This window comes from Acinonyx jubatus, chromosome F2 (genome assembly GCF_027475565.1).
Source record: "Acinonyx jubatus isolate Ajub_Pintada_27869175 chromosome F2, VMU_Ajub_asm_v1.0, whole genome shotgun sequence".
Taxonomy (NCBI): Eukaryota; Metazoa; Chordata; class Mammalia; order Carnivora; family Felidae; genus Acinonyx; species Acinonyx jubatus.
Genome location: NC_069394.1, coordinates 63501645 through 63528388, shown reverse-complemented (window position 1 = coordinate 63528388; position 26744 = coordinate 63501645). Strand labels below are relative to the sequence as shown.

The 26744-nt window shown below is 35.8% G+C and overlaps 1 protein-coding gene across 1 annotated transcript in view; it reads left to right on the top strand.

Moving 5' to 3' along the window:
- Positions 1-26744, top strand: part of CF2H8orf34 (chromosome F2 C8orf34 homolog) — a 411205-nt gene that overhangs the window by 298346 nt on the left and 86115 nt on the right. Inside the window, 2 exon segments of the mRNA XM_015084296.3 lie at positions 17044-17129; positions 24092-24168. Coding sequence (XP_014939782.3) covers positions 17044-17129; positions 24092-24168 — 163 coding nt within the window.

Genomic DNA, 26744 nt, shown 5'->3' with positions numbered 1-26744 from the left:
CATAATCTCCTGACTAGGTTCAGTGGCCCAGTTATGTTAGGTAGACTTAGCACTAGGACTCCAGTGCTCTAAGGGGCTCTAAGGCTGTTTTGCTTTGCTCCTCTTGATACTAAACAGAAAGAGAAACAAAGAAGCAAAACACTGTGACATATACAAGTTTAAAACATGGGTAGAGATCAAAATGACATATCTGATCAATCTGGAAAGAGGTTTCAGCTTCAGAAAGAAAATGTATCTCCCAATAGCTTTCAAGTTTTTATTGTAGTGCAAAATCAGAATCTATACATAGCTCTTTGAACTATTACAAGAAAAAAATAGATGGTAGTTCTACAACCATAAAAAAAGATGTTATGGATATTATTTTTCCATACCCAGCTTTGGGGAAACTTTTCACATTCAAATTATGAAAATAATCAATAAGCATTAGAAGTGCACAGAGACATTTGTACAAGACAGCAAGTGGCTGAGTGTAGCCATAGTCCGTGTTACTTGCAGATAGCAGGTGCAGACATGGAGTGCCACTCTGCTTACCTTCAGGACTGTTTTAAAGGTTGGCTAATCATACAGAGAAAGACAGATACCATATGGTTTCACTCTTATGTGGATCTTGAGAAACTTAACAGAAACCCATGGGGGAGGGGAAGGAAAAAAAAAAAAGAGGTTAGAGTGGGAGAGAGCCAAAGCCTGAGACTGTTAAAAACTGAGAACAAACTGAGGGTTGATGGGGGGTGGGAGGGAGGGGAGGGTGAGTGATGGGTATTGAGGAGAGCACCTTTTGGGATGAGCACTGGGTGTTGTATGGAAACCAATTTGACAATAAATTTCATATATTGAGAAAAAAAATAAAATAAAGGTTGGCTAATGTCTTTAAATTGACTTTTTAAAGCAAACTAAAAAAATCCCCATAAAAACAGTAAGCATTATGTGTAACATCCAAAGGAGGGGGACTTTGTTTATTTCTCTGTTTCTTTCATCTGCTTTATTTCATTTGTTTCTACTTCCTGTTTCTTTCACCATCTGAATGAAGTTCCGTGGGACCAACCAAATATTTGTTTATTTTAAAATGTTCAATGAGCTCATAAAAATAGAGCGTGATGGGGTTTTCTTCTGAGAATCAATGTGTGTCACTGTTGGCCTGGGATATGTCTGCTTCATGGCAAAAATAAAACACAAGATTACCAGTCAAGAAGAGGAAGAAAATTGGAGAGGGCCTAAATACGTTCTCTGTAAAATGACTCCACATCGCATAAAGACAATTTTTGATAGACATAACTAGGATTTAGGGGCCAGTTTGGGTAGGTATTGGCATTGCAAAAAAATTCAAGTTGTAAAAAATATTCATATGCTCTATAGAGGAGCATATTGTTCTAAGTAAGAGATAACCATTTAGATACCTTGCCATTCTTCTTTCTCCAAAGTCATGAATCATCATTACATCTTTCTACTGTTAAGTTTAGACTTGAACAGGTGGAACTGATTCTGTCTGATTGGCCAACTTTAGTCTGTGGCATTATATGTGATTTCTGAGAATGATTTTTAAATTAGCGGAATAGTTAGCCTTTAATGTATAACCAATAGTAATAAGAAACACTAAATGTGCAAATCGAGTTTATTTCTTTAAAATGCTTATCCAATTTTGTTTACCTTTCTGGAAGAATTTTAGAAAAAAAGGAAGCATTATAGCCTGTTTGTAAAAAAAAAAAGAAAATTAAAAATTCATATGATAAAAGGAAAACAGTGTTAATGTTGAATTCAGCAAAATAAGTGATAACAATTTAGAGTAATTACTCTTGTTATGTATTATTTACTATATCGCATTAACTGTGTATGCTATTGAAATACAACAGTTAAAATGAGAATATGATCATTTATGTAAATAATTATATACTTATCAAATATCTTATTTTAGTAAATCTCAAAAATTCAGTAATTTGTACCAGTCGTTTTATTATTATAGCCTTTTGGAACTAAGGTGCTATGTAAGTGACGTAGTAAACACTTTTCTGGATGAAAATGATCTCTAATAATGGAAGTGGTGAGAGAGTCCATGAATGAATACACATATATTTAATGTGTGAATCTATTGTTATCCCAAACTTTCCACTCTATCCTTTATTTATTTTATTTTCCACAGCCAGAGCTCCTCACTATCACTTTCATTGCAGTTAACATGAAGAGTTCAGAGGCATAAAGAGTTCAGATTAAATTCAATAGCCTGTTAAATTCTCCAAGCGCAATGGTCAGGAAAAAAGGTGGGGAGGGACACATAAAGGATGTAGCAGTTCAGAATCAGAACTGACATTTACCAAATAGCTGAGACTCAAACCTCCTTTGTCTGTAAAGTGCTAGAACAGATGATCAATGCAGTCTAAGTTCCCTGTGAATGAATTCAGCCAAATTGATCAATTCAATGGCCTCATATGTAATATTAAAACAAATATGTACATTGAATCATGGATTTGGAAATTGCTTCCAACGCAAGGTATCCCTTGCTCCAATAGCATTTTGAAGCTATGGTTGATACGAAGTATCAGCTGTGTACCATCCGCCACTTGAGGCATTTGGAAAGATTTCTGATCCCCACAAACACCTCCTCCAAGTGCGTGCTTTTTAGCCTTATTTTGCAGAAGTTCAAAGGGACTCAGTCAACTGCTTGAGGTCAAAAGGCTAGTAAGTAGGACAGGTGGAATTTTAACCTTGCTGAGACTTGAAAGCCCCAATTCTTGCTACTATATAGTGCTGCCTCCTAGTTTTAAAGCAGTCAAACTGTTGGTCCAATTTTGGAATTAGGCATATTTTTCAAATAATTTATTGTACTACCTAGGTCCATTTTGGGGATAAAAGGCTAAGGGGGTGGACTCAGGAATGTTATTTATAAGAAATTGAAAACCTGCTTGTCAGGTTACAAAAGTACAAATAGAGCAGACATAAATTTTTGCCCATGTTATTCAGATGAAATACTTATCCTGTTTTTGTAGGTTATGAGCTTTGTGACTTAGATGTTATATTAGAAATGTAGAACCAATGTAGTAATAACTTCAAACTGAGATGTCAGTTATTTAGATATCTGTTTTCTAGCTATGTTTTAAGATAAAATTATTTAGTTGCTCTTGTAGAATGAAGACCCTACAAGCATCATGAATTTTATGGGTATCTTGATTCTAGTTATAACAGTGCTTCATATCAGGGGCCTTCTTTCCAGCTGTTAGTGAGTTTATTTAAAGTTCAAATTCTATTTAAGTTTCTTCGCATAAATATTAGCTTGTCAAAAGAATATTTAGATGCTCTAGTTGAATGTTTGTGTCTCCTCAAAATTCATATGTTGAATCCTACCCCTCCAGGTGATGGTATTAGGAGGTGGTGATGAGGTCATGAACCCTTATTTTCAGATTGAGTTGCTATGATTTGATAATTGATTCAATGAAATAATGTTTCATCTTATTAGTTGAGCCTGTGAAAACAAGAACAGTGTGTAGTTAAGGCCTTGAACCTCAGAGTCTAACAGTGCCCTAGTTTTGCTACTTACTTGCTGAGCGTCATTGAGCAAGTTAATTCCCAGCGACTTGCATACTGGACATGTTACAGCTCCCACGCTGCTGTCGATGACTTTTAACATTCATTTAGGAAGGAGGTACAAATTGGGAAGAGGCAACCACAAGAGTGGAGGAATGTTGCGATGTAGAAGATGCTATTTTGTTGTTGAAATGAATAATCTCCCTCAATACAAGCAATATCCCCAAACATCTACTCATTTCCTAAGTAGATGGCCCTGAAATTCCAATTTTTATAAGCCTGATTTTTTAAGTGCCCCTAACTAAAGTTTTGTTTGTTTGTTTTATTTTACTGGGTATTTCCTAAGGGCTATACTTTTGGACATAGGATAGCAACTGTTTCATCACCAAATTAATTATGTAAGAAAAGCAGATGCCTTAAAAAATCTTAGGAAAATAAGAACAGGTCTTAAGTGCATTTGGCATTTTTTCCTTTCGGAACATTAAAACAAGGTGTTTGACAGAATGACACATGATAAAAACATGTTATTCAAGTGATTTGATATATGATGATTGGTTGAGAAAGGATTCTTGTCTAAATGCTGCCTCTCTGGATGAAATGGTTATAGAAATTGCTGTGATAGAAAACCATGAGTTCCTCAGCTTTATTTATGTAATTCCTTAGTTTTTCAACAATGAATACCAAGCATAATGTGAAAATGGTAAATTTTGAAGGTATTCTAACATGTAGTCTTGCTTAAATACACTTTTTAATGATTTTAATCCTGCTCACACTTGAAAGACCCAATTCTTGCTACTATATAGTGCTGCCTCCTAGTTTTAAAGCAAAGTTGTTGGTCCTATTTTGGAATTAGACATCGTTTTCTTTCTTTTTTTTTTTTTAACGTTTTTATTTATTTTTGAGACAGGGAGAGACAGCGCATGAACAGGGGAGGGTCAGAGAGAGGGAGACACAGAATCTGAAACAGGCTCCAGGCTCTGAGCTGTCAGCACAGAGCCCAACGCGGGGCTCAAACTCACAGACCGCAAGATCATGACCTTAGCCGAAGTCCGCTGCTTAACTGACTGAGCCACCCAGGCACCCCGGAATTAGACATAATTTTCAAATAGACATAATTTTCAAATTTGTTGTCATAATATGGGAAGATTGATTTAAATGACTCTTCCTATTTTTTTTTCCTCATTTTTGTTTCCATAGTGACAAAAGATGGGGTATCTTATGTAAGAAATAGGAACAAAAGTGAAAAATTATATTTCAAATCATTATCTATATCTGAAAGATTCTTATTTATTCACTTGCTTGACATTCTGGACCTCCCTAGACACTTTGTAGTAAAATTGAAATTGCAATTACTTTCAATTATTTGTTATGCTAATTATCTTTATAATTGGGTCACAATTCCTGAATGGCCTGCATAAGTCATATCAAATGTATAATTATATTAATTTTATCTCTATTAGTATCTTTTATTAATTAGTTCCATAATCACTGAACAGTTAATTAGCCTTACTAATATAAAATAAATATTTTAGAATCAAATCAGACTAGAGATATTATTACTGTTAAAGAATACTGTCATTAAATTCTGAATTTTCTGATGACATTTCAGAATAAAAGTCAAAATTTTTAGAGTATGTATTCATTTTCAATTACAAACATTAGTGCTCAAACCAGAGCATGAAATTCTCCAAAAGAAAAGCCAATAATTTTGATATCAATGCACTATAAACAAATTCGGTGATCATTGCAAGAGATCAATCGATATGCACATTGGAAAAAATAAATTCTAGACTAAGATAGTTATATTTTACAAAGCAGTATTTATATTCCCTAGTAAGTCACTGAATGTATTTCTTCTTGTAGAGTATTATGTCAGAAGATGAATTTTCCTAGTATATTTATTCCTTATTGGCTTTTCCAATTATGCAGACGTTTGTATTCAGTGTTGTTCCTTCCTAAGAATTTTAAAAAGATTGTTAATAAAAGAATGCCTTTATCTTTTCTGTTCTAATCTCTTCAAGGACGCCACATACTTAACATTTTCTAAATGGATCTTGTTTGCCAGGTCACCAACTTGCTTGTCAGAAAATTTTATTATGCTGCCCAAATACTAATAAATATGGCAGCTTAATATTGAGTCATTTGAAAAACATTTATTATCGAAGGTTATATTTATTTCACAGGGTTATGCTAAAAACAAACTTAAGCCAAGCTTTCTGTCCCACAACAGGCTTAAAACATAGAAAAGATCTCAAACTTGGAGACAGTGCTAAAGTAAGACTGACTCAATTAGCGATTGTTTATTGCCTGTTGTGGGTGCATCAGTGCTACATTAAAGCATGGAGGAAAGGGGAACCGTGTTTGTATGTTTAAATGTCTTGTATTCTACTGTCCTTTATTGGAACATGGAGAGTTACCTTTATGGGGAAGTCAGATCATAAAATCCCCAGTTGGTACAGCCTTTCTGTTTGATGTAGAAGTTCTCTAAGCTCACCTTTCTTAGGCTATAACCTCAATGCACAGTGGTTTCAGATTTCCAAGTGAATCTTCTCAGATTTTCCCTGTCCTCTTTCCACCAACCCTCCTAAGTAGATGGAACTTGGTAGGGTTTGCTAGGACTTCCTTTATTTCCTCCTCCCCAAAATGTACAACATTATCAAGAAGGATTGCTATGAGGCAGCCCCTGGTTCATTCCTTAATGCTGGTTCCATGACTACTAGCAATTTCTCAGGTTGTGATACTGCACATCACTGGCAATGTTTTCTCAGTTGCCATCAGCAGATAGAGCCCTTCTAAAACATTACCTCTCTCTGATATAAAGTAATACCACTCATGATTTGGGAATTTCAGTATACCTCATAATTCTGCTAGTTACCGCAACTGAATTCCAATTATTCCAAATTTTGTGTAACGGGAAAAGCAAAGAAAGGAACGTAAGCCATCTGACTAAGGCAGCAAGACACATTATCTCTCTCAGTGCTATAGCATGAAAAAGTCTGACAGTGTTGAGTTTGTTTTTAACTACCAGAGAATGGGAGAGAGAATGGCTACATAGAGAAGGACTCAGCAATCTCACAGATGCTTCCAGGGGATCTGGGAAAGAAGGGTGGTCTTCTATCAGGTACATATGTGAGGCAGCCTTCTGTTTTAGTACCGTAAGGGGTCCCTGATTAAAGGAAGGAATGGCTAAGGAAGGAACAAAAGTTTTGGCAGTTTTCCAAAAGGGTGTTTTGGCTCCCCACACAATCCCATTTTTCAACCTGTTAGAAATCAGCACTTTAAAAAGACCTCTTACAGCTGCTCCTGAGCCAGATGCCTGCTGACCTGGCAGTTCTCTGAGTTAGGCTAAGTACACAGCATCCTGAACTCAAGAGGAATCTGACTCAGATTTTTAACCCATTGAGATGGAATCATACATACTTGGGAATAAATTTTAGAGGTCAGCTAAAAAAGTCAATACTTAGCAATTTACAGAAAGAAAATACTAACATCCTCTGGTAGATCTCTCTCTATTTTTGGTGTTCTAGTCATGGCAACATACTATGACCGCCATGAGAATGGATGGGAAAAATCCATCTCCTTGCACAGCTGTGAAAAAAGGAGGCACTACAGAGGCACTTCCCTGGCCATGAGTATCAGCATTACCTGGGAATTTAGTAGAAATGCAAATCCTTGGGCTATATGCCAGACCTTCTGAAGCAGAAACTCTATGGGTGGATCCCAGCAATCAGTGTTTTATGTCCTCTAAGGGATTCTAATGTATACTAAAAATTGAGAACCACTGGTCTACAATGTCAAGTAAGCACCTATTTCTATTTAGATAGATTTTTAAAAGGGTCCTCTCTAAGAATGATGGCAGATGCTGAAAGGATACCTCCACTTTGCCAGATTATCGACATGAAATCAGGTTAAAAATGTACATGATGCTTTGCTGGAGGAAGCTTGAGGATTTCGATGCCCAGGGCTGCCTCTAGCTCAGGCATTCTGTGTTTGGCTGCTTTCTCTTGAAGTTTCTTTAGCTCCACGCAGTCTGGCAATTTGATCTTAATCCTTTCTCATGGCCACCTCAGATTCAGGAAGGTTGGAATGCCACAAGTGTCGTCCTTTGTGCACGTAATCATCTGGCCAAGGTATGTGAGTCAGTGGCCCACGTTCTGGTCATATCTGCCTTGGTCCTAAAGCGTGCTAAGAATCAGTCCTGCTCCATGCCTGATCTTCTCTACCTTACTTTGTGTTGACAGTTTTACCTTTGAGCTGAGATAAAGCAGAAGAGATTGAAAACAAAACATCTTTTTCCGTGTGTGCTTTCCTTAGATTTAGCTTTAAAATTCTTAAGCCTCTGCCAGGAGAGTAATTAGCAGCCCAGATAAGAGGCCACCTATGGCAGCTATATGTCTGCAAGGGGCCCTGCAGGAGAGAAGGATGATTTTCATTAGAGAGTTACAGATAGTTTGCAGGCCCATATCTCACTCTCAGGAGATAGGAAGTTAAAAGGAAAATTTAGCAGGAAAGAGAGTGGCTTTTTATCTCTGTGTTACCATCAATCACTATATTTCAGAGGTTCATGATCAGACACACTTGCGAATGAGGGAGAGAATTTAAAAACCAATATTCAAGGAAAGCCCTCTGGTGAAGGAGGAGGTTATTCTATTCCATTCTGCTCTTAGGAAAAAGTTGCTTCATCTTGATGCATTGTTACTTATCTTCAGGTGACCTCAACAACAATAGATGAATGCTGGAAGGAAGATTTTTAAAATGAATATGCTAAAATAAGAAGGGAAATCGAGGTGCTGGAAGTAGGATTTGCTGGAGGCTCTGGAAGGTGGATCTGTGTTGAGGGTACACAGAATGCTGCTAAGGAATCTGAGAGATGACATGAAAGGGCCAGAGTCAAAGTGAGCAGACATTCACCAGAGGGTCAAACGAGAATGGCCAGGGGAGGGAGAGGCCGAGGTGGTGTCAGTGGGTTTGGAAAGGAGTGTGGGAGGAAGAACGTCCAGATAATTTCCTGAATTATTCCCGGAACTGGGGCTGAGTGAGGGCAGGAAAGTTCCATACAGCAGCCACTCTAGGATAGGAAAAGAATTAAAATAAGTGTTTAGTGAATTCAGATAAATGCCATTTAAATTACATAGCTATTTCGAAGGGGCACAAATGTAAATGAATACGCCATAGTGTCCCCATAGTGTCAGCAGTTTCAGGCCTGATCTCTGACTTCAGGAAAGCTTGCTTGCAAAGGATTTAGATCATGCAAATACCATGCAGGTCTTATGCCAGATTGCGGGCTCAGGGCTCAGTGGAGAGCTTTGTCTTTGAAGCTCTCCAATAAATTTTTGGTGTTGATGACAATTTTGGCTTTTTTAAGACTTCAAAATTGAGTGAGTGACAATAAGTTGTTAGAATTTTTCTCAAAAAATAATCCTGGAGAAACATACTGGTATCCTAAAACGGAGTATTAACACTCACAAGGAGACTTAGAAATAACTCAATGACTGATATTATGAAAGAGGCTTTGTGAATTAAAAGCAGACTTTGGAAGGGGAAGATAAGTTAATTTCTAGCCGTTTAAAGAAAATGGTTCAAAAGTTTTTAAAACTAAAACTGTTTATTGTGGTTCACTTGCTCCAATTGACATTTATTATGATATGTTATTTATTTTCTAGTGAAACAGAATATCTTATTCTTCAAAACAGCTGCCCTAACTAGCAGTATATCATAGTCTGAAGTTCTCTGTAGAGGTTTTAGAATCCAGAAAGGGCAAGCCTCACTCCACAGCTCCATCCAGTCTTTTCAGCATCTCCACATGGATATCCAGCCACCTCTCTACACCTCTACCTCCGTGTCTAAAATGCATTTTAAACTTACCGTGTCCCCGATGAAATTCCACTTAATCCCCACCAAGTTTGCTTTCCCCTCAGTTTTCCTTAACTCAGCAAATGGTGACATGATGATTTCAGTTGCTCAGGACAGAAAAATGACATTGTTTATACTTCTCTCTCTTTCCCTCACTCTTTCTCTCTCGCTTTCTCTCTCTCTCTCTGACACACACACACACACACACACACACACACACACACACACACACCTAATTTATCATGTACTCCATTGGCTCCCGCTATAGAATTTATCCACAATCAGTCCACTTCTTACCATCTCCACTATTGCCGCCCTTGGGGAAGCTCAACTCTCAACAAAATTGGTGGAATAGGCTCCTCAAGAATTTCTCTGCTTTCATGCTTCTCCCCTACAGTCTATGCTCAACTGAGCACATCCTTCTCAAAGTGTACGTCTGATCACATCACTCTGCTTCCCACTGGCTTCCATTTTCATCATGGAAGAGGACTAGATATTTCAGCATCAACGTTCTAGATGACACAGTAGAAAGTCCTACTCCACCCAGCTCCAGCTATTCCCCTCTGTCAACATATCCTCCTAATCCCCTCCTCCTTCACTCTGCTTCAGTCCTTGGCCTCAGGACATTTGTGTGTATTATTTCCTCTCCCTGTGATGCTCTTTCCCAGACATCTATTTGCTTACTCCCTGACCTCTTCAAATTTTGGGTCAAATATTACTCACAAGTGAGGCCTTTCCTTTCCTTGACACACAATATAAAATTGTATAGTACTCTTTCTCCAGACCTTCTCTACATGCCTTCCTGGCTTTATTTATTTATTTTTTTTCTTTTCTGGCTTTACTTTTGCATCCCCCATTTTGAACCAGATTTCTTACCAACACTTGATTCTGTGTATTTCACTTGTTTATCCATCATCTTTAGTCAGTAGAATGAAAGCTTCATGAGGATGGGAATTTGGTTGGCCATGTTTGCTGCTTCACCCCACCCCCCCAGTACCTGGCACTCTCATAGACCCTCCTTACTTCATGCTGTTGATCTTCTGCTTTGGGATTATTGCAGTCATTTCCCAAATGGTCTTTTAGATTTCACCAGTCCAAAGATGAATATTATTTTGTCAGTGCAGCTTTGGTCATATTAGGCATATAATCAAAACTTTCAAAGGTTTCCTACTATGTTGTCTAATTTCTCCTGTTTGGTGTGCAAGATCTCATATGAATCCATTTTATAACCTAGATGTGCTGTTTGTTGCTCTCAAAATACTTCTCTCACTGAAGCAATCAGTCAGTTGTTTTTATACTTGGTGTTCTCTCTCTGTCATTATTTACTTTATTACCTTCCTTCGCATCCCCGAAGGGCCCTTCTTTTTCCAAAGTAAATATAGTCTATTATCTCTCTGCTCTTTATCTGGAACACTTCTCTCTCTCTCTCTCTCTCTTTCTCTCTCTTTACCTAATCAAACTTTTGCTTTTTCAAAGCTCAATTCAAGTACCACCTATTCCATTAATGTTTCTTCGGTTAATCCTGATTTTTTTATCATTTCCTCTGAACTATATATACAGGCCAGAACTGTTATTTTGGCACTTAATATCATGCATACCATAGTGTATTCAATTTGGTTCAAAGAAACATTTAATAAGTGTCCATTCTAGTTAGATACTGCTTTCTTCCAGAAAGTATTCAGGAAAGATTAAAATATATAATATGTTGCATGATAAAATAAAAACAGAAGGATGAGTGCTCATGAATTTGAATGTCTTCTAGGCCAAAATGAAAAAGTAAGAATTCACTTATTTGAATCTTCTCTCCTCACATCACATAGTTCAATCGGATTGACAATACCAGAGATTTAAAGGAAAGGAAAATATGTCTCCTTTTTGAGTGTTTTGGATTTTTTTAAGTATAAAAAAGAAGTGGCACTAATCATCTCTCTTCTCCCACTGCTTACACTATTCAAAACTTCCTCATCTGAATGGAAATGGCTGGGAGGAGTGTGTTTCTACTGACCATTTTGGACTGGGACTGGACTACTACTTGGCCCCATTTTTGGTTTCCTTGCTTCTTCTTATAGAATTAGACATTGGGATCAGCCAAATCTCAAAACATCCCCAAACAAGCAAAATTTGAACCAATACTGTACCTACCAATCTCCTGAATGAGCTTCAATCTTCTTTCTATTGACTGGTACATTGTTCTTAAGTCTACCTTATAAGACCCAGGAACTTTTTGATAACATAGACTTAACAAATATCTATTGATCATATACATGTGGTACCATGATAGGCTCTGTGATAGGCATTACAACAGTCTCTGAGGATGCTCTTTTTCATGGCTTAGTTCACTGCTAAGACTGACTCAATGGAAGCTGATTGTTGACTCACAAACTTGGAGAAAGAGTTTACTTATATTTATAATAGCCTTTCCTTCAGTCAGGTCTCAGTGGTGAGTATAAAATTAAATCTGGTTGATTTATCTTAAACGCAAACACATTTACTGTCGTTATCTGCCCCACTTGTATGCCATTTCAAATACCTCTTATTAGCAACTGTATCTGCACATGTTTCTAATTGTGGCAGCCAGCTTTGTGCAGGTGTAACCCTCAGCATCTCATTTTCGCTAGTATCTTTTATGTCTTATTTCCTGCCTTGGGATGGCCAGTGAGGATCACTCACAACCAAGTTATGTGCAGTTTAAAAGTTCAGGGTTATCAAAGCTCATAGACCACCCTTGACCAGGAACCTATGGATAAATTCTTTACCCTTTCATACTTCAAATGGACACGTTTCATAAGAATCCTCAGAATTCTTGTGGGATTATGCAGAAGCTGCCTATTAGGGGCTGGCTCAATAACCCATCCTTGTATTGGCTTTCTCTCCTTTTGTGTTTTACTCCCATGTCCTTCAGTCCTGTCGCCCAGATCATACAAACACTTGCACATAAGCCTCTGTCTCATGCTCTGCATTAGGGTTAACTAGGCTAAGAGCTGCTTAACCCTAAATATACACAGGATATTTTTACCTCTTTTCAAGAAAATATAACTCTATTATCATATTCTGTAGAAAATTCCTCATAGATATAGGGTGAGCTCTATCTTCCTGTCATTATCTCCAAGGTGAACTAATCACTAGTTAAGAAATATCTTTTAGAGTTTACAATGTATCAAGTTCAACCTAAGCTAGGTTTTAGGGACAGGAAAATAAAATTCCTGCCTTTAAGACTTGGAATTTATTGACAAACAGACATCTGAACAGACAGTTAAAATATAGTAAAGAAAAAGCCATGGTAAAGATGTGCTTAGGTGCTAAGACTTCTGAAAAGATAAGAATCTACAATGAAAAAGTAGGATTAAGCCAAAAGTAAAATGGGGAAAAGTAAGTCACATCAGAGATAATTATATAATAACACAGATACTTAATAAAAACATCTGCAAAAAAGTAAAAGCAGTGGTGTTTATGGAGTATAAAACGAAAGAAGAATTTGCAGAGATAGGTAGGAGTTGTGTGATAGAGAAACTCAAATGACTTGATAAGGAAGCCATAACTCATCTTGCAGGTGATGAAAATCCAGTAAAAATGGTAGTTCTTAAACTTTTTTGAGCCAAGGATTATTTTGAAAATCTGGTTGAAGTTATTGTCCCCCTGTCCAAAAAGAGCATATCTGCCAAAAACTTTTCATTCCATTTCTTCTGAATTATTGTGATTCTCATAAAACCTGCCCACAAACCCTCTAAAAATACTAATGTTAAGATCTCTTGCACTAAAATACTTAAATCATTAGAGTAATATGGTTGGATTTGTTTTGAGTATGCTGGTAGCCATATGGAAAATGTATTTTTGGAGGGCCAATTTCTAAGTATGACTATCTGTGAGGACATGATATAATAATCTAGGTAAATCAAAATAAGCAACAATATTATAGTAATGTATAAAGAAGTGATGGATTCAGGACATCTCCTTAGGAGGTGTAATTAGCAACACTGCAACTGATTAGCCATGTGGGATGCAAAACAGGGTGATGATGAAAATTAGTTTGCTTTTGGATATGTTGCCTTTGAGATGCTCATGGTGCATCCAAGTAAAATGTCCTTACAAAAATTTGAGCTGAGGATTCTAGATAAAGATTTGAAAAATAGCGATCTCTCCGTGGCTAAAACCATGAGTAGACGAGCTGATTCAGGCGGTGGTGTAAAAAAGAGTGGGAAAAGAGTGTTCATACAAAGTACAGCTGAAAGTTAAATAAAAACAAGGTGTGAAAAGCTCCTGTTTTATATGACAATTAGAAGGTTAGAGAGTCATTTCATTTCAGAATGGTAGAGACACAAACCAAATTAAAATAAGTTGAGGGATGAATGAAAACGGTGGAAGCAAAGACGCTGAATGAAGAATATTTAGGGAGGTTGGCTCAAAGAAGGATGACCAAGAAAAAGCAGCTGTTAAATGTTTGGGATAACTATGGGAGGGATTTTCTTTTGTGTTTGTTTGTTTTTTAAGGCTGAAAGACAAATGAGCTTGCTTCTATGCTGTGGGAAATGAACAGTGGAGATGAACAGGATCAATTGTAGTGGATAAAATAAATTAAGGTCCAAGAGAGAGATGAGTTGATGGGATTCAAATCACCAGTCTAAGTGGATGGTCTAAGCCTTACACAAGAGAGAGAGCCCCTCACCCTTTGTGAATTGGCAAAGTGGTAAATACTGGTTGGGGTGAAGGTAATTCTGTAGGTGCTGTGTGAGGGAGAGTAGCAGATCTTTATTCCTTAACATACAGTTTTTCTAGGTGACCTAAAAAAGAAGTTATAGTTTTGTAAAGATTTTGAAAGGAATGGAAGACCAAGTTTAAAGTTGGGGACCATTGACTTGTAACTCACCAATTCTAGAGCGTCCGATTTTCTCCAGCATTGCCCCAGGTGCACATGTGTAGGAAAATGATGGATTAATACAAAATTAGGATCTGGTTGGTCAGTAATGACAGGAGGATGTAGGTTCATGGGAACGGAGGACCACAAGTCCCAGCTGCGTAGCGCAGAACTGGAGTCGGGAGAGGCCAGATACCTCGGAGAAAATAGAAACCGGAGACCTGTATTTGATTGAAGAGAAAGTGTGAAGGATAGCAAGTTTGTAAAAGAGCCTAAAAGAGGCGAGTTTGTCGTTAGAAAACAGAACATTGGATTTAAATATTGCTGATGCGGACCAATTTGGGGTTGTCTGTCCTTGGGCTAGGGAAGGTGAAGTAGAAGGAAAGATCTCCAGATTTGAAATAAGGGATTTGAAATTAGTGGGTAGATACACAAGAACATGAAAAGCATTCAAGATAATAGTGACTTGAGTTGAAGAAGAAAAGTTTGAGTCTGAGCAAAGTCTTTACAGGGAGAAAGAAGGAAAGTTAATATTTCAAATTCTGTGTTATCTGAGGTCAAGGGATTAGGCAGCCTCCTTTGGAGAGGAGGCGCTGTCACGGTCTTAGAGGAAAAAAGGGATGTAATGTTCTGAGAAGACAAAAGGGTTTTGATGATGACAAGAAGGAGCAGGAAGCATTTTGTTTAGGGACTGAGAATGCAGAAGAGTGTTTCATATGGAAAAGGTTTTAGAAAGCAGAGAAAAGACTTGGGAGTATAAGTAAAACTCTTGTAGTGTAAAGAAAAAACAGATTGAACTTTTATTAAGACTGTATTTCCCGGACTTGCCCACATAACCCTTGTTTGCATAGTGCCTATTAACCTCTTACAGAAGTAGTGCTGTGTGGATTACAGCTCAGGAAACATTGGCAGAGCGCTCAAGGATAGCAGGGCTGTGAAGCATTCCACAATGCAATTGCTGCCAAATCACGGTAAATCCACCTCTTAAGGTATCTGGAGGGCAGTGTTTGGACAAAGATGAGCCAGCTCCAAGGCCACCCAGTTTGTTGGGTTGTTTGCATGGCCATTTATCTTTTCGACTCAGCTAAATTAAGTCTGTGAAATCAGGGTCATTTGTAATTTATTTACATCTCTACAACATTAGGCTTATTACGGAGTATGTTAATAAATACTAAATATTTTTATGGAAGCTTTCAATAAGCAAAAAAAAATTACAACTTAGTTTTTATTTTTTGTTTCTTTCTGCCTTTGTTGGATGTTTATTTTCCATTTAGGTTTTTTGAGATACCTAAATCGAGATACCTAGATGTGTTGATGTTCATTGCCAATTTTGAATGATAAATTTTACTTATACCTTTCATATCATTTGTTTCTACATACTTTCTCTCTTTGAAACTTTGATGAAATGGTGCTAGATAAAGAAAATGCAGAAAAGAATATTTGATATTGTAGATTAGTAAAGTATTTACTCTAATATTGGAAATAAACAAAATAAGAAGAAATAATTGGGCAGAATTGACATGTAGTTAAATCATTCATTTAAAAGTGATGCTGCTCTTTCAAAGTAAAATTTAAAAACTTCATTCAAAGTAAAGTCAGTCAAAAAATATAAATTCACATACATTTGATCAAAAAGTGTTATGACTCTCAGGAAATTACCCTTGATAATTCTTTAATTAGCTTATGTAATACAGTAAATATGGTTTTGTGTATAAAAGGTAATATGTGAGTATTAATGTGTACTATATACAAAAATGTACAAAATTTAATACTGAATAAAAATGAAAATATAATTTATAATATTTATAATTACACAAAACATAAAGAGTCATACATATATGCTTTAAATTGCAAAAGTAAAATGCAAATTATTTTGTGATTCCACTGTGGTATATAAAAGCAAAGATGTAAAATAGTTGAAAAGTTGAACTTTTGAGCATGGTGCAGGTGTGAATTGTACTTAAGTTTGTATTTTTAAAAATAGTAATGCTATTTGTTATGCCTTTATTAATAGTCTCCCGTGAGGGCACTTGCCTGTAGCTCAATGCAAGAAAAAAGTAAGGCACTGATAGAAACTTCCAATCTCTAGATTATTTGATATATTGTCCTCCAACATTAGCAGACCTTATTCTTAGGACAGAGTTCCAACAATGATGGATAACCACTCTTCTGATAGAGTGGTTTCATAGTATAATATAAATCCAGACTGTTTGAATTAGGTATTGCTAGTCTCACTATAGCAAGGTGCATACAGAAGCTCAGAAATATATTGCCCTGAAAGTATCCATGGGTCTTCCCTTCCTGAAGACCCAGCGTCTTGGAGAACCCCGGGCAGTCATACATATTAGGAATCTTCACTGCCAGTGTTGAGACTTACCTTGATGTGCAGGCCTTTAAGCTCAAGTTTGGTTAATGTGGAGAACTGTGTTTGATAAGCCGCTATGTAGAAACCCTCTTCTGCCCCTGGACCCAGAAGCCAGGAGAGTACTCTGTGTGGGACTCTTGCTCTTCTTCCACTCACTTCCCCGTTGTAGTTTCAGTGAAAACATTTGCTTACAAACCTTCCTCCAGTGAGGCTGAGAAAAAAAGCAGATTCTGCCTACACTAATCTTGCCATGAACATAGGAGAAAAGATGATGAAAGACTTATCCTTAAAGGTTAGAAAAGCAAAAACACTATATGACAAATGCTTTAGTAAAACTGTAATTCCCTTGTGAGGAAGCAAGTCTGATTTTAAGTTTAGAAGCGATGTCCTCGTAGTATATAGTTCACATTTCACAATTCAACACTATTTGAGGTTTCAATGACCATTTTTAATTATTTAGGCTTCAAGGAGATAACCTGGAAGAAAGGACAGAAGAGACGTCACAAGTACTTCTTTCTCCAGATGAAATAGTCCCAGATTCTTTGGGTAAGTTTTAAATCCAACAATATTTACTGTAACTTTAGTGGCACTTGAAGATTAGAAAGAAAGAAAGAAAGAAAGAAAGAAAGAAAGAAAGAAAGAAAGAAAAGAAAGAAAAGCTAAAACCAAAGATCTCACCCCACACCAAATCATGGTAATGGCCATTCACATGTCCACCATTCCCTCAGGCTGTGTGCGTCAGGAGGTTAAGGGCAAAGGAGAAAGGAAGCAGGATGTGTGGATTCTGAGGAGCAGCCTCTCCTCTCAATTTCTGTGCCTGTTTTAGGTACAAACAGGTCAACTATATGCCAAATTTTGTCCCTAATTTCAGCTTGCTTTTGTAATGTACATTGCTTATTCTCATTTTCACATCATTGAACCCTTCAGCCTTGCCCGCCAGAATGTCAACATCATCCTTGGTTTTCCTCCCTCTGTCTCAGCCCTATATTAAGTTGGCCTTGAATCATGTCAGTGTTACCTCAGAATTCCCCCTCCAAGCCAGCCTCCTCCTCATTTCCCCTGACACTGCCTAGTCTGTGTTTTCGTCCTCTTCCTCTGCCAAGGGTAACAAACCTGTAAATAGGCACTCCTTGTACTATCTTATCTCTTTTTAGTTCATTAGCTTTCTAAATATGAAGATGCTTATTTCATTCTATTTTCTATGGGACAAAATTCAAACTCCTTCACACAGGATATTAAGATCATGTCAGGGCACTTCAAAATGTTGCCTGAATAAGTAAATAAGTAGATGTAATGCCACGACAATGACGTCTAAGATAAATCACTGCATCATTATTCAGTATTCTAACTAGATGCAGTTGTTAAATCCAATTGGGCTAGTTAGAAAAGAAACTATAGAAAAATATTTTCCTTACATTTGGATAGAGAAGGACATATTAAAGAAGATGGGAAAACACGGGATACAGGAGTGCTGATGCATAGGGGCACTTGTACCCCAATGTTTATAGCAGCACTTTCAACAATAGCCAGATTATGGAAAGAGCCTAAATGTCCATCAACTGGTGAATGGATAAAGAAGTTGTGGTTTATATACACAATGGAATACTACGTGGCAATGAGAAAGAATGAAATATGGCCTTTCATAGCAATGTGGATGGAACTGGAGAATGTTATGCTAAGGGAAATAAGTCATACAGAGAAAGACAGATACCATATGTTTTCACTCTTATGTGGATCCTGAGAAACTTAACAGAAGACCATGGGGGAGGGGAAGGAAAAAAAAAGGTTAGAGAGGGAGGGAGCCAAAGCATAAGAGACTCTTAAAAACTGAGAACAAACTGAGGATTGATGGGGGGTGGGAGGGATGGGAGGGTGGGTGCTGGGTACTGAGGAAGGTACCTGTTGGGATGAGCACTGGGTGTTGTATGGAAACCAATTTGGCAATAAATTTCATATTAAAAAAAAAAGAATAAGGTGGGAAAAAATCCCTTAACATTAAAAACAGTATTTTAATTCAACTACAGAGTGTTAAGAACTCCTGTTCATCAAGAGATGTCAGAAATAAGTAAATTGATAAGCCATAAAATAGCAAAATACACTTACAACATATTTGTCACTGATTAAAGATTAATATTTAGAATACATGAACAATGTACAATTTAATAAAGATCAACAAACCAATAGAAAAATAAGCAACAGATACAAATAGATATTTCACAGAAGAGGAAACACAAATTGCCAATGAGCACATGAAAAATGCTTGACTACTTTAGTAATCAAGGAAAGGCAAATTAAGACCATAGAAGGATGCTGTTTTACAATCTTTGGCTTGATGTTAATTAGGAAATCTGGCAAAGGCAAGTGCTGGTGAAGACAGAGATCAAAGGAAACTCATACACTATAGGTGGGGTATAAACAATTTTGGAAACAGTTTTCCATTATTTTAAAATCTTGAATATTCATATACTCTAAAGCTCAGAAACTCTACTTCTGGGTGAATATCCTTGAGAAACAAGTCTCCTGTACCATAAAATGTGAACAAACTTTGTTGATATGCTGGTGGACAGGAAAATGGATACACTGTGGAATTATTGCATTATAGGAAACTGCATTTGAAGTACACACATAGGATGAATGAAATCAGAAGTGTGCTGGTAAATGTTAACACAGCTTTCTTTGGAAAGAAAGCCCTGATTTGTAGACATTGATGCTTTCGATGATGTAAATACTCTCACCATATCTGATTTAAAGCAACTGATCTGAAAATGACAGTGGGTCTTCCAATTCAGTATGGGCAAGTCACAGCTCACAATTGAACAAGTCTTAAAAGCATAATATTGATTGAACAAAAGTAAGTCATAGAATGCCATTTTTGTAAAGCTCAAAACTAGCAAATCTAAATAATATCTTCTTTAGGAAAATATACATAAGTGATAAAACTATATTTAAAGAAGGGAATTAAAGACTCAAGATGATGGATGTCCTCAAGGGATAAGGGAAACAAGGAGATGGGATAAGGAAGGTGCTCACAGGTATATGTAGGTTGCTGGAAATGTTCTAATTCTTAAGTTAGGAGGTGGGTTTGAGGTGTTTATCACTGTGCTTTGTAACCTAAATATACTATATATATATATACACACATATATATATACATATATATATATATATATATATATATATATTTAATCTACATATATATTGTATACAATTGGCCCTTGAACAATGTGGGGATTTGGGATGCTGATCCCCTGAACAGGCAAAAATCTGAATATAACTTTTGAGTCCCTAAAAACTTAATTGCTAATAGACTACTGCTGATCAGAAGTCTTACCGATAATATAAACAGTTAACACATATTTTATATGTTGTATGTATTATATACTATATTCTTATAGTAAAGTAAGCTAGAGAAAAGAAAATGTTAAGAAAATCATAAGAAAAATACATTTATGGTACCGCACTGTATTTATTGAAAGAAATCCTGTGCAAGGGGACCCATACAGTTGAAACTCATGTTGTTCAAAGGTCAACTGTATATACTTTTTTACATGTCAAATATTAACAACATTAAACATTAAAAAACAAAAAAACAGGGGCACCTGGGTGGCTCAGTTGGTTGAGCATCCGACCTCAGCTCAGGTCGTGATCTCACGGTCCATGGGTTCGAGCCCCACATCAGGCTCTGTGCTGACCGCTCAGAGCCTGGATCCTGTTTCAGATTCTGTGTGTGTCTCTCTCTCTGACCCTCCCCCGTTCATGCTCTGTCTCTCTCTGTCTCAAAAATAAATAAACATTAAAAAAATTAAAAAAAAACACAAAAAAACACAAAAAACAAAGTATTGTGGAAAGTAAACCAATGTGAAGGTAGCACAATACAGGAAATGATAATAGTTTCTATATATCTAAATCTCTTGCAGTACTGATGAGAATACACACTACCATGATAGACCTTTAACACTGACAGTGAAATTTGAGCAATGTGGTGGTACTAGGAACATGGAGGACCCAGGTTGGCCATTTGGTGACACTGTAGCTTTTGGAGTGTCTAGCTTCTTCTCACTGGTAGTCTTGCATGTGTACCTTTACGTAAGCCATTCTTTCCTGATTCATAGTAAGTTCTTTCTCCTTCCCTCTGCCTATTCAGATCCTATGTTCTAAGATCATGTCAAGTCTCCCTGGTGACTAGCCCCCACCAATGTTGTTTGTTTGTTTGTTGGTTTGTTTCCTTTTTCCTTAATAGTTTTTTAATTACTTCTTGTGTTTTCTTCTCACTCAATTGGATTATATGCTTCTTGAGGTCCTCTTGTGTTCCCCATTATGCCTGTATAAAACTGGACACAAAACAGATATTGCTTAATTACTGGCTTTTTAATTTTATCAAAACCACTGAAATCCACTAATCCACCAAGGAGATATATATCCTTCCACAATCACATTTGCATAATAACTGAGTATTGTAGGGATTTAATTTTTTTTGGAAAATTTAATGATGCATCATCACTAACATGTGGTTGATTATACCTATTTGCATCCACTGGAGGAAAAATATTCATTAAGTTCCTTTCTTGAATTTCTTACACCCTGAATTTTTCACATTCAAATATTCGTAGACCTAATCAGCAAATGACAAAATATAAGTTTCTGATTCAGTACACTCTTTTCCAATTAAGTTAGATCATTAGATTCAGTTATTAAATATTTTTGGCATTATCCAAATGTGCTGATGTGATTTTTATGTGAACTGTACATCCAAATTGAGCTTGGCTCAGTAAACATACATATTTTTATGTGTAGGTATAACTTTCCGCATAAAAAACCTGTTGTGACATAAAACAGGAAGAGTAAAAATAATGAGAGGAAGAAGTTGGACATACCTAAACATTGTGATAAACTCTACAGATTTCTAGGTTCCTGCCTGCACGCCCAGTCAACCACACTGGCTAAGCTTTTATTCTGAGTGCTGCCAGATACTCTTAGATTTTGAAAAAAATTACTTTATCTTCCTATGCTTTGGCTTCTTCTTCTTCTCTAAAATGAAAAGACAAGACAAACTCTCTAATATTGAGAAACTTAGGTACTCATTTTCCCCTCCATGTGATTGAAAAAAGCTCAAAGTTCATTGTTTGCATTTTGAAAATCATTTATACTTTATTAGTAAGTAAGTAAGTATGCTTTTATACAGAAGTTGTTCTGGAGCAGACAGAGCAAAAAAGCTTGCACATATGTACCCACCAATTATTGCTAATAAGCAGTGAGCTCAGACACTTAAAAAATAGAGTGTGCTCCTCCATGCATTAAATGCTAAGATTTTATTTTCATGATGTCTATTGTCCCTACTGGTATATTAGACTGATATATTGGCACTGGATTTGGACTATTTACAAGGGTCCTTTCAACTCAATAATGTTTAATATGGTCAGATATATAAATTTGCAAATATTGTGGTAGCACTTCATAATTGTTCCTCTGCACTAAGTTGAATGGACCTCTCTGTATTGTAGATCTCACTGGATATGGCACCAATAACCAGGAAGAATTCAACCAAAACAAGAACAGAACAGAATGTGAAACCAAAGAAAGCTACCACTACCTTCCCTTTATAAATACTAATTTCTCTTTAAAAAATTAATACTGTAAAGGTATTCAAATATATTCTGAGAGAGAGAGTCATAGAAAATTATCTTGCTCAACTTGTTTTGAAAGCATGAAGTTGAATACCTGGCACAGAGGTATTTATTGAATTTAAATGAATATACAAATACACAAATAAGTGGATGAATGAATTGATTAGTACATACATGCATCAAAAATCAAACAGAATGGCAATACTCTTTAAAATTAACTCACTGAGAAGAACTTGAGAACTCACTTATAGTGTGGTATTTCTAAATTTAAAAATCAACAAATTCACAAGAGGGTTGGTTTTCTTTGTCTGTATATGACATAATTTGCTTTGTAATATTGAATAGAACATTTTAATATTATTTACTAGTCAATATTCTACTTACATAATAATTTCAACACATAAGTGAAACAAAAATTAGTGAGTGAATACCAAAATTACACTATTATTTGCTCTCACAGTTATGTAGAATATAATTCATCTTTGCAGGACTTAAATTATGCTAATTTATACATTCTAATTTAAATAATCTACCTACTGTCACCCTTACAACTGGGTTTTAGTAGATAGAGGTTCAAGTACTCATCATAAATGAATTAATATTTTTGAACTTGGTGTAATTCTCATCACCTATGTTGATTTTATCAACAAAAATTTGCTTCTTTTTTATGTCATTGTTCTGTTTGGAAGGGCAGTAGATAACATTTTAAAATTCATCTACGACTGGAGAAAATATGTCATTCTCCCAAAGTTAGTTTTATGTTGGAAAGAATTATGTGTTCTAAAATGAAATCTACATTTACATCTAGATAAACTATGTGCATTGGGATTTAGTAATTTTTCTTCTTGAACCTAAAACTCTGAATTATTGGAGACAGAGCTCCATGGTTCAAAAGCTATGATTATGGATTTGTGCTAAGCTTTCCATGGTCTCCCTGGTCTTAGGTGACCGTTAAGGGTTTGAAGGATTTAATGCTCTGATTTTTTTCCCAGAGTGCACATTTTATGCAGCAGACAAAATCTGCCTGCATATGTATGTGAATCTAAAGGAAAGTCTTTAGGGAATCATGGCTCTTTCAAATATTAATAAATATAAGAAATCAATTTTAAAAGTTTCCAGTGATTTAAAATACCCTCCTCTTAACTGATTTTTAAAATTTGAATAGAAGGTTATTAAAACACAAAGTCTTTCTAATGCTCCACATATCTATCCTTATTGCAGAATTATTTATAACCCTTAGAATTCCTTGTTATCATTAACTTAACTCAGCAGATATATGGGAAGGCTTGCCATCATTTTATTCGTGTATTTGAAAGCCAATACTCACTCCTCAAGGCGAGTCAGGCTAAGTACAACTTCTCGCTTGATACTTAAAATGGAAAACCCACCACCATTTAATAGTATGTGCCTTTCTCCAAACTTTTCATAATTTGCCATCCCATTTAATAAGGAGAACGCAAATGTGTGCTTAAGTATAGCACCGATATATTTTGGCTTAAATATAGCCAAGAATAAGGGGAGAAAAGATAGTTGGTAGATAAAACAAACAAATATAAAATTATAAGACAGAAAATGGACATTAAATAAAAGTTCCAACAATGAGCTGAATCATCCACCAAAAGAAAGCTCGCTCTAACATAACTGTAGCTGTTATACATTTTTGATTTCATTGTGCCATTCTAAATTAGAAATACGGAACATTTTTCGTATGTTGTCTTTAAGCTAAATAAATAACATTCTACACTTTATTCTAGCTCACAGACACTACAATTTTTCAATAACCAATTCAGTCATTTTAATATCCTTCTCATAATAGGTTCATGTATCACAGTGTTAGTAAGCAATATGTGACAATAATATATTCATTCTTTTTGTAAAAAATAGATTCTTTACCAGGGACTGAAGAAGCACTAATGGAAGAGGGGGAAGAATTTGAGAAAGCGTCTAAATTGACAGGACCTGTAAGTACACTCATTTACTTCCTTTTTTTTTAATTCCTAAAACTAATGTATATTACCAATAGGAAAATCTAAAAGGAATAGGAAATAATATTCTTTAAATTGAGAAGTATCTTCAGATGTGCATCTGGTATATCCCACATAGTCATGCTGAGTGCTTGTATCAGTAGGTGGTCAGCTCGATTACAGGTATCAAGTGAGGCTGGACTTAGCTCTTTCAGCAATTGGGGAAAAAGATTTGAATAAGTTAGGAAAAACTAAGTTCTGCTTATTAACTGCTGGTTTGTGCACGTGAATATTCTAAAAGATTATGAGCTGCCATGCTAACCGTCATTATGTTTATACACATCTTGATAAAAATCAAATGTTCTGCATATCCTGAATGTTTACATATAACATAAGCTTACTATTATTGGTGTGAAATCTTTGTGATAGTTTTTGCTACACTGTGTCTCTTCAATAGAGTAGATTGGGAGAAAACCATTAGGTTTAAGATTTTCAATCAAATTTAGTGTTAAAAGAATAAACACAGAAAACATAAAATCTGCATGTAAATTCCAAATATAAAGTTCATGAAAGACTTTAAGTTGCTATCAAAGTCTTGCATCATCTTAAATTTAATATTTAAACTGGGTTTATACACTACAATATTCTCCTCATTAGCCTGTTAGGGCAGCTGTAACAAAGCACCACAGACTTGGGAGGCTTAAACAACAGAAATTTCTTTCTCACAGCTCCGGAGGCAAAAGTCTGAGATCTGACTCTTAAGATTGGTTTCTTCTGAGGCCTCTCTCCTTCCTCTTAACTGATCTCCAGATATTAAAAGCTGGTAGCATCTCTCATCTGAGACTTTTTTTTTCAGCTGAAACACAATCTGTTCTTTCAACAAATTCTTACACTGTAGTTTTCAAAGATTTCAGTACCTCTGATACTTTCTCTGAGCATATTCCTGTTTGCCAAGCTCCACTGTAAAGTGTTGGTTCTGCCACAACCAAACCCAGGGTTCCGAATAGTGTTCCCACATCAGAAAGTATCACTGGGGACGTAGTTGATACAAATATTATTTTTGGATTATATCTGGGGTTTTATTAACTTTTTAAAAAGGAACTTTCTGGCATTTATAAAATTCAGAATGTTTGGATAATCTCATGATGACAAAGGCATGTCACCATTCAGGTGGTGACAATGTTTCATTCATTACTGTTTGCAAACAGTTTTTAATCATCTGTGAATTTTGCCAAAGTCCAGGTATCTCCCTCATATGTAAACGAATGCCACTAGACTCTTTTCCTAATCACTTTCTAAAATCAAGATAGATCCTGTCCGATAGTATTTGGCTTGCCTACTAATGCCTAATAACCCAAAGGGGTTATTTCCCAAGTGATTTCAAACTGACCCTGAGAGATTTTCGCTTTCTTTTCACAGTGCTCACAAAGTGCTTTCCTAATGCAAAGATTTGTTCTAAGTCAATTTAGCTTGTTTTCACTTATCAGTTATTAGACTTTGGATTCTTAAAGATTCTACGATTCTATTTAATGTCAAAATAACTAATTCTTTTGAGAAGTATGCCGAATATAAATAATACATGTATAAATTTATATCGGGACCCTGAACATAATTTCTACCTGACAGCTGCTTTTATTATGAAGAAAACATAGATTACAGAAAAATTCAGATGATACTTTAGAAGCAAAATCCCTAAGTAATATTTTTTAAGGTTGTATTTTTGGTAAATCAAAGAGAAAATTGTGGCTTTATCTAAATATTAATGGAGAATTGGAAGGAAGCTAAACTTTTTTCGTTATTACCGTAAGAAATGCAAAATACTTCAAAGCAAATTTTGAGTCACATCCTGTAAAAATATAAACATGCCACAAATGTTGAAATCCATCTAGAGTAGTTTCAACACATGCTGTCTTATTTGCTAACTTTCCATGTTGGGCATTGGATATTAATAAGTAGGTAAAAGACTCTTGAAAACTGTTTTCCCCAGTGGCTTAACTTGTGTTTAAAATATTTTGTGAATATTTGAATGAGGTAAAGGCAACATTTGGATTTACATTTTTATCCTCCCCCAAATAAACAGGTCATTTTTTTGAAATTTCCCTTTCCTCCTCCTCCTTCTGCATTCTGAAATGTCTCTTAGCATATGTACATGTTATGAAGTTTAAAGCTAGATGTGTCAGATAAATCTATTTATTAAAAATGAACCAGCAAAAAGAGACTCTTAGGAAGAAAATACCAAGCAGCAGATTCTGATTATGGCCTTTAGCTCACAAATAGAGTACAGACATTTTTTTTAGATCAATGATCCATAAAGATTTAATATCAATGATATTTTAATTTCACAATTTCTATATCTTTCTCAATCTTAAAAATTCTATTTTGTTTTGAAAGTATGAAACACATATATGAGTCTAATGAGAAGATGAAAAGATAATTTAAAAAGGCATTTAACATTCAACATCTTACTTTTTTTTTCTTTGTAAATCTCTTCTTTAACTTATTCATTAGTCAATACCGATCAGCCCATCATGAGCAGATTCCCATAAGATTTTATGTAAGTAGACATCATTTCC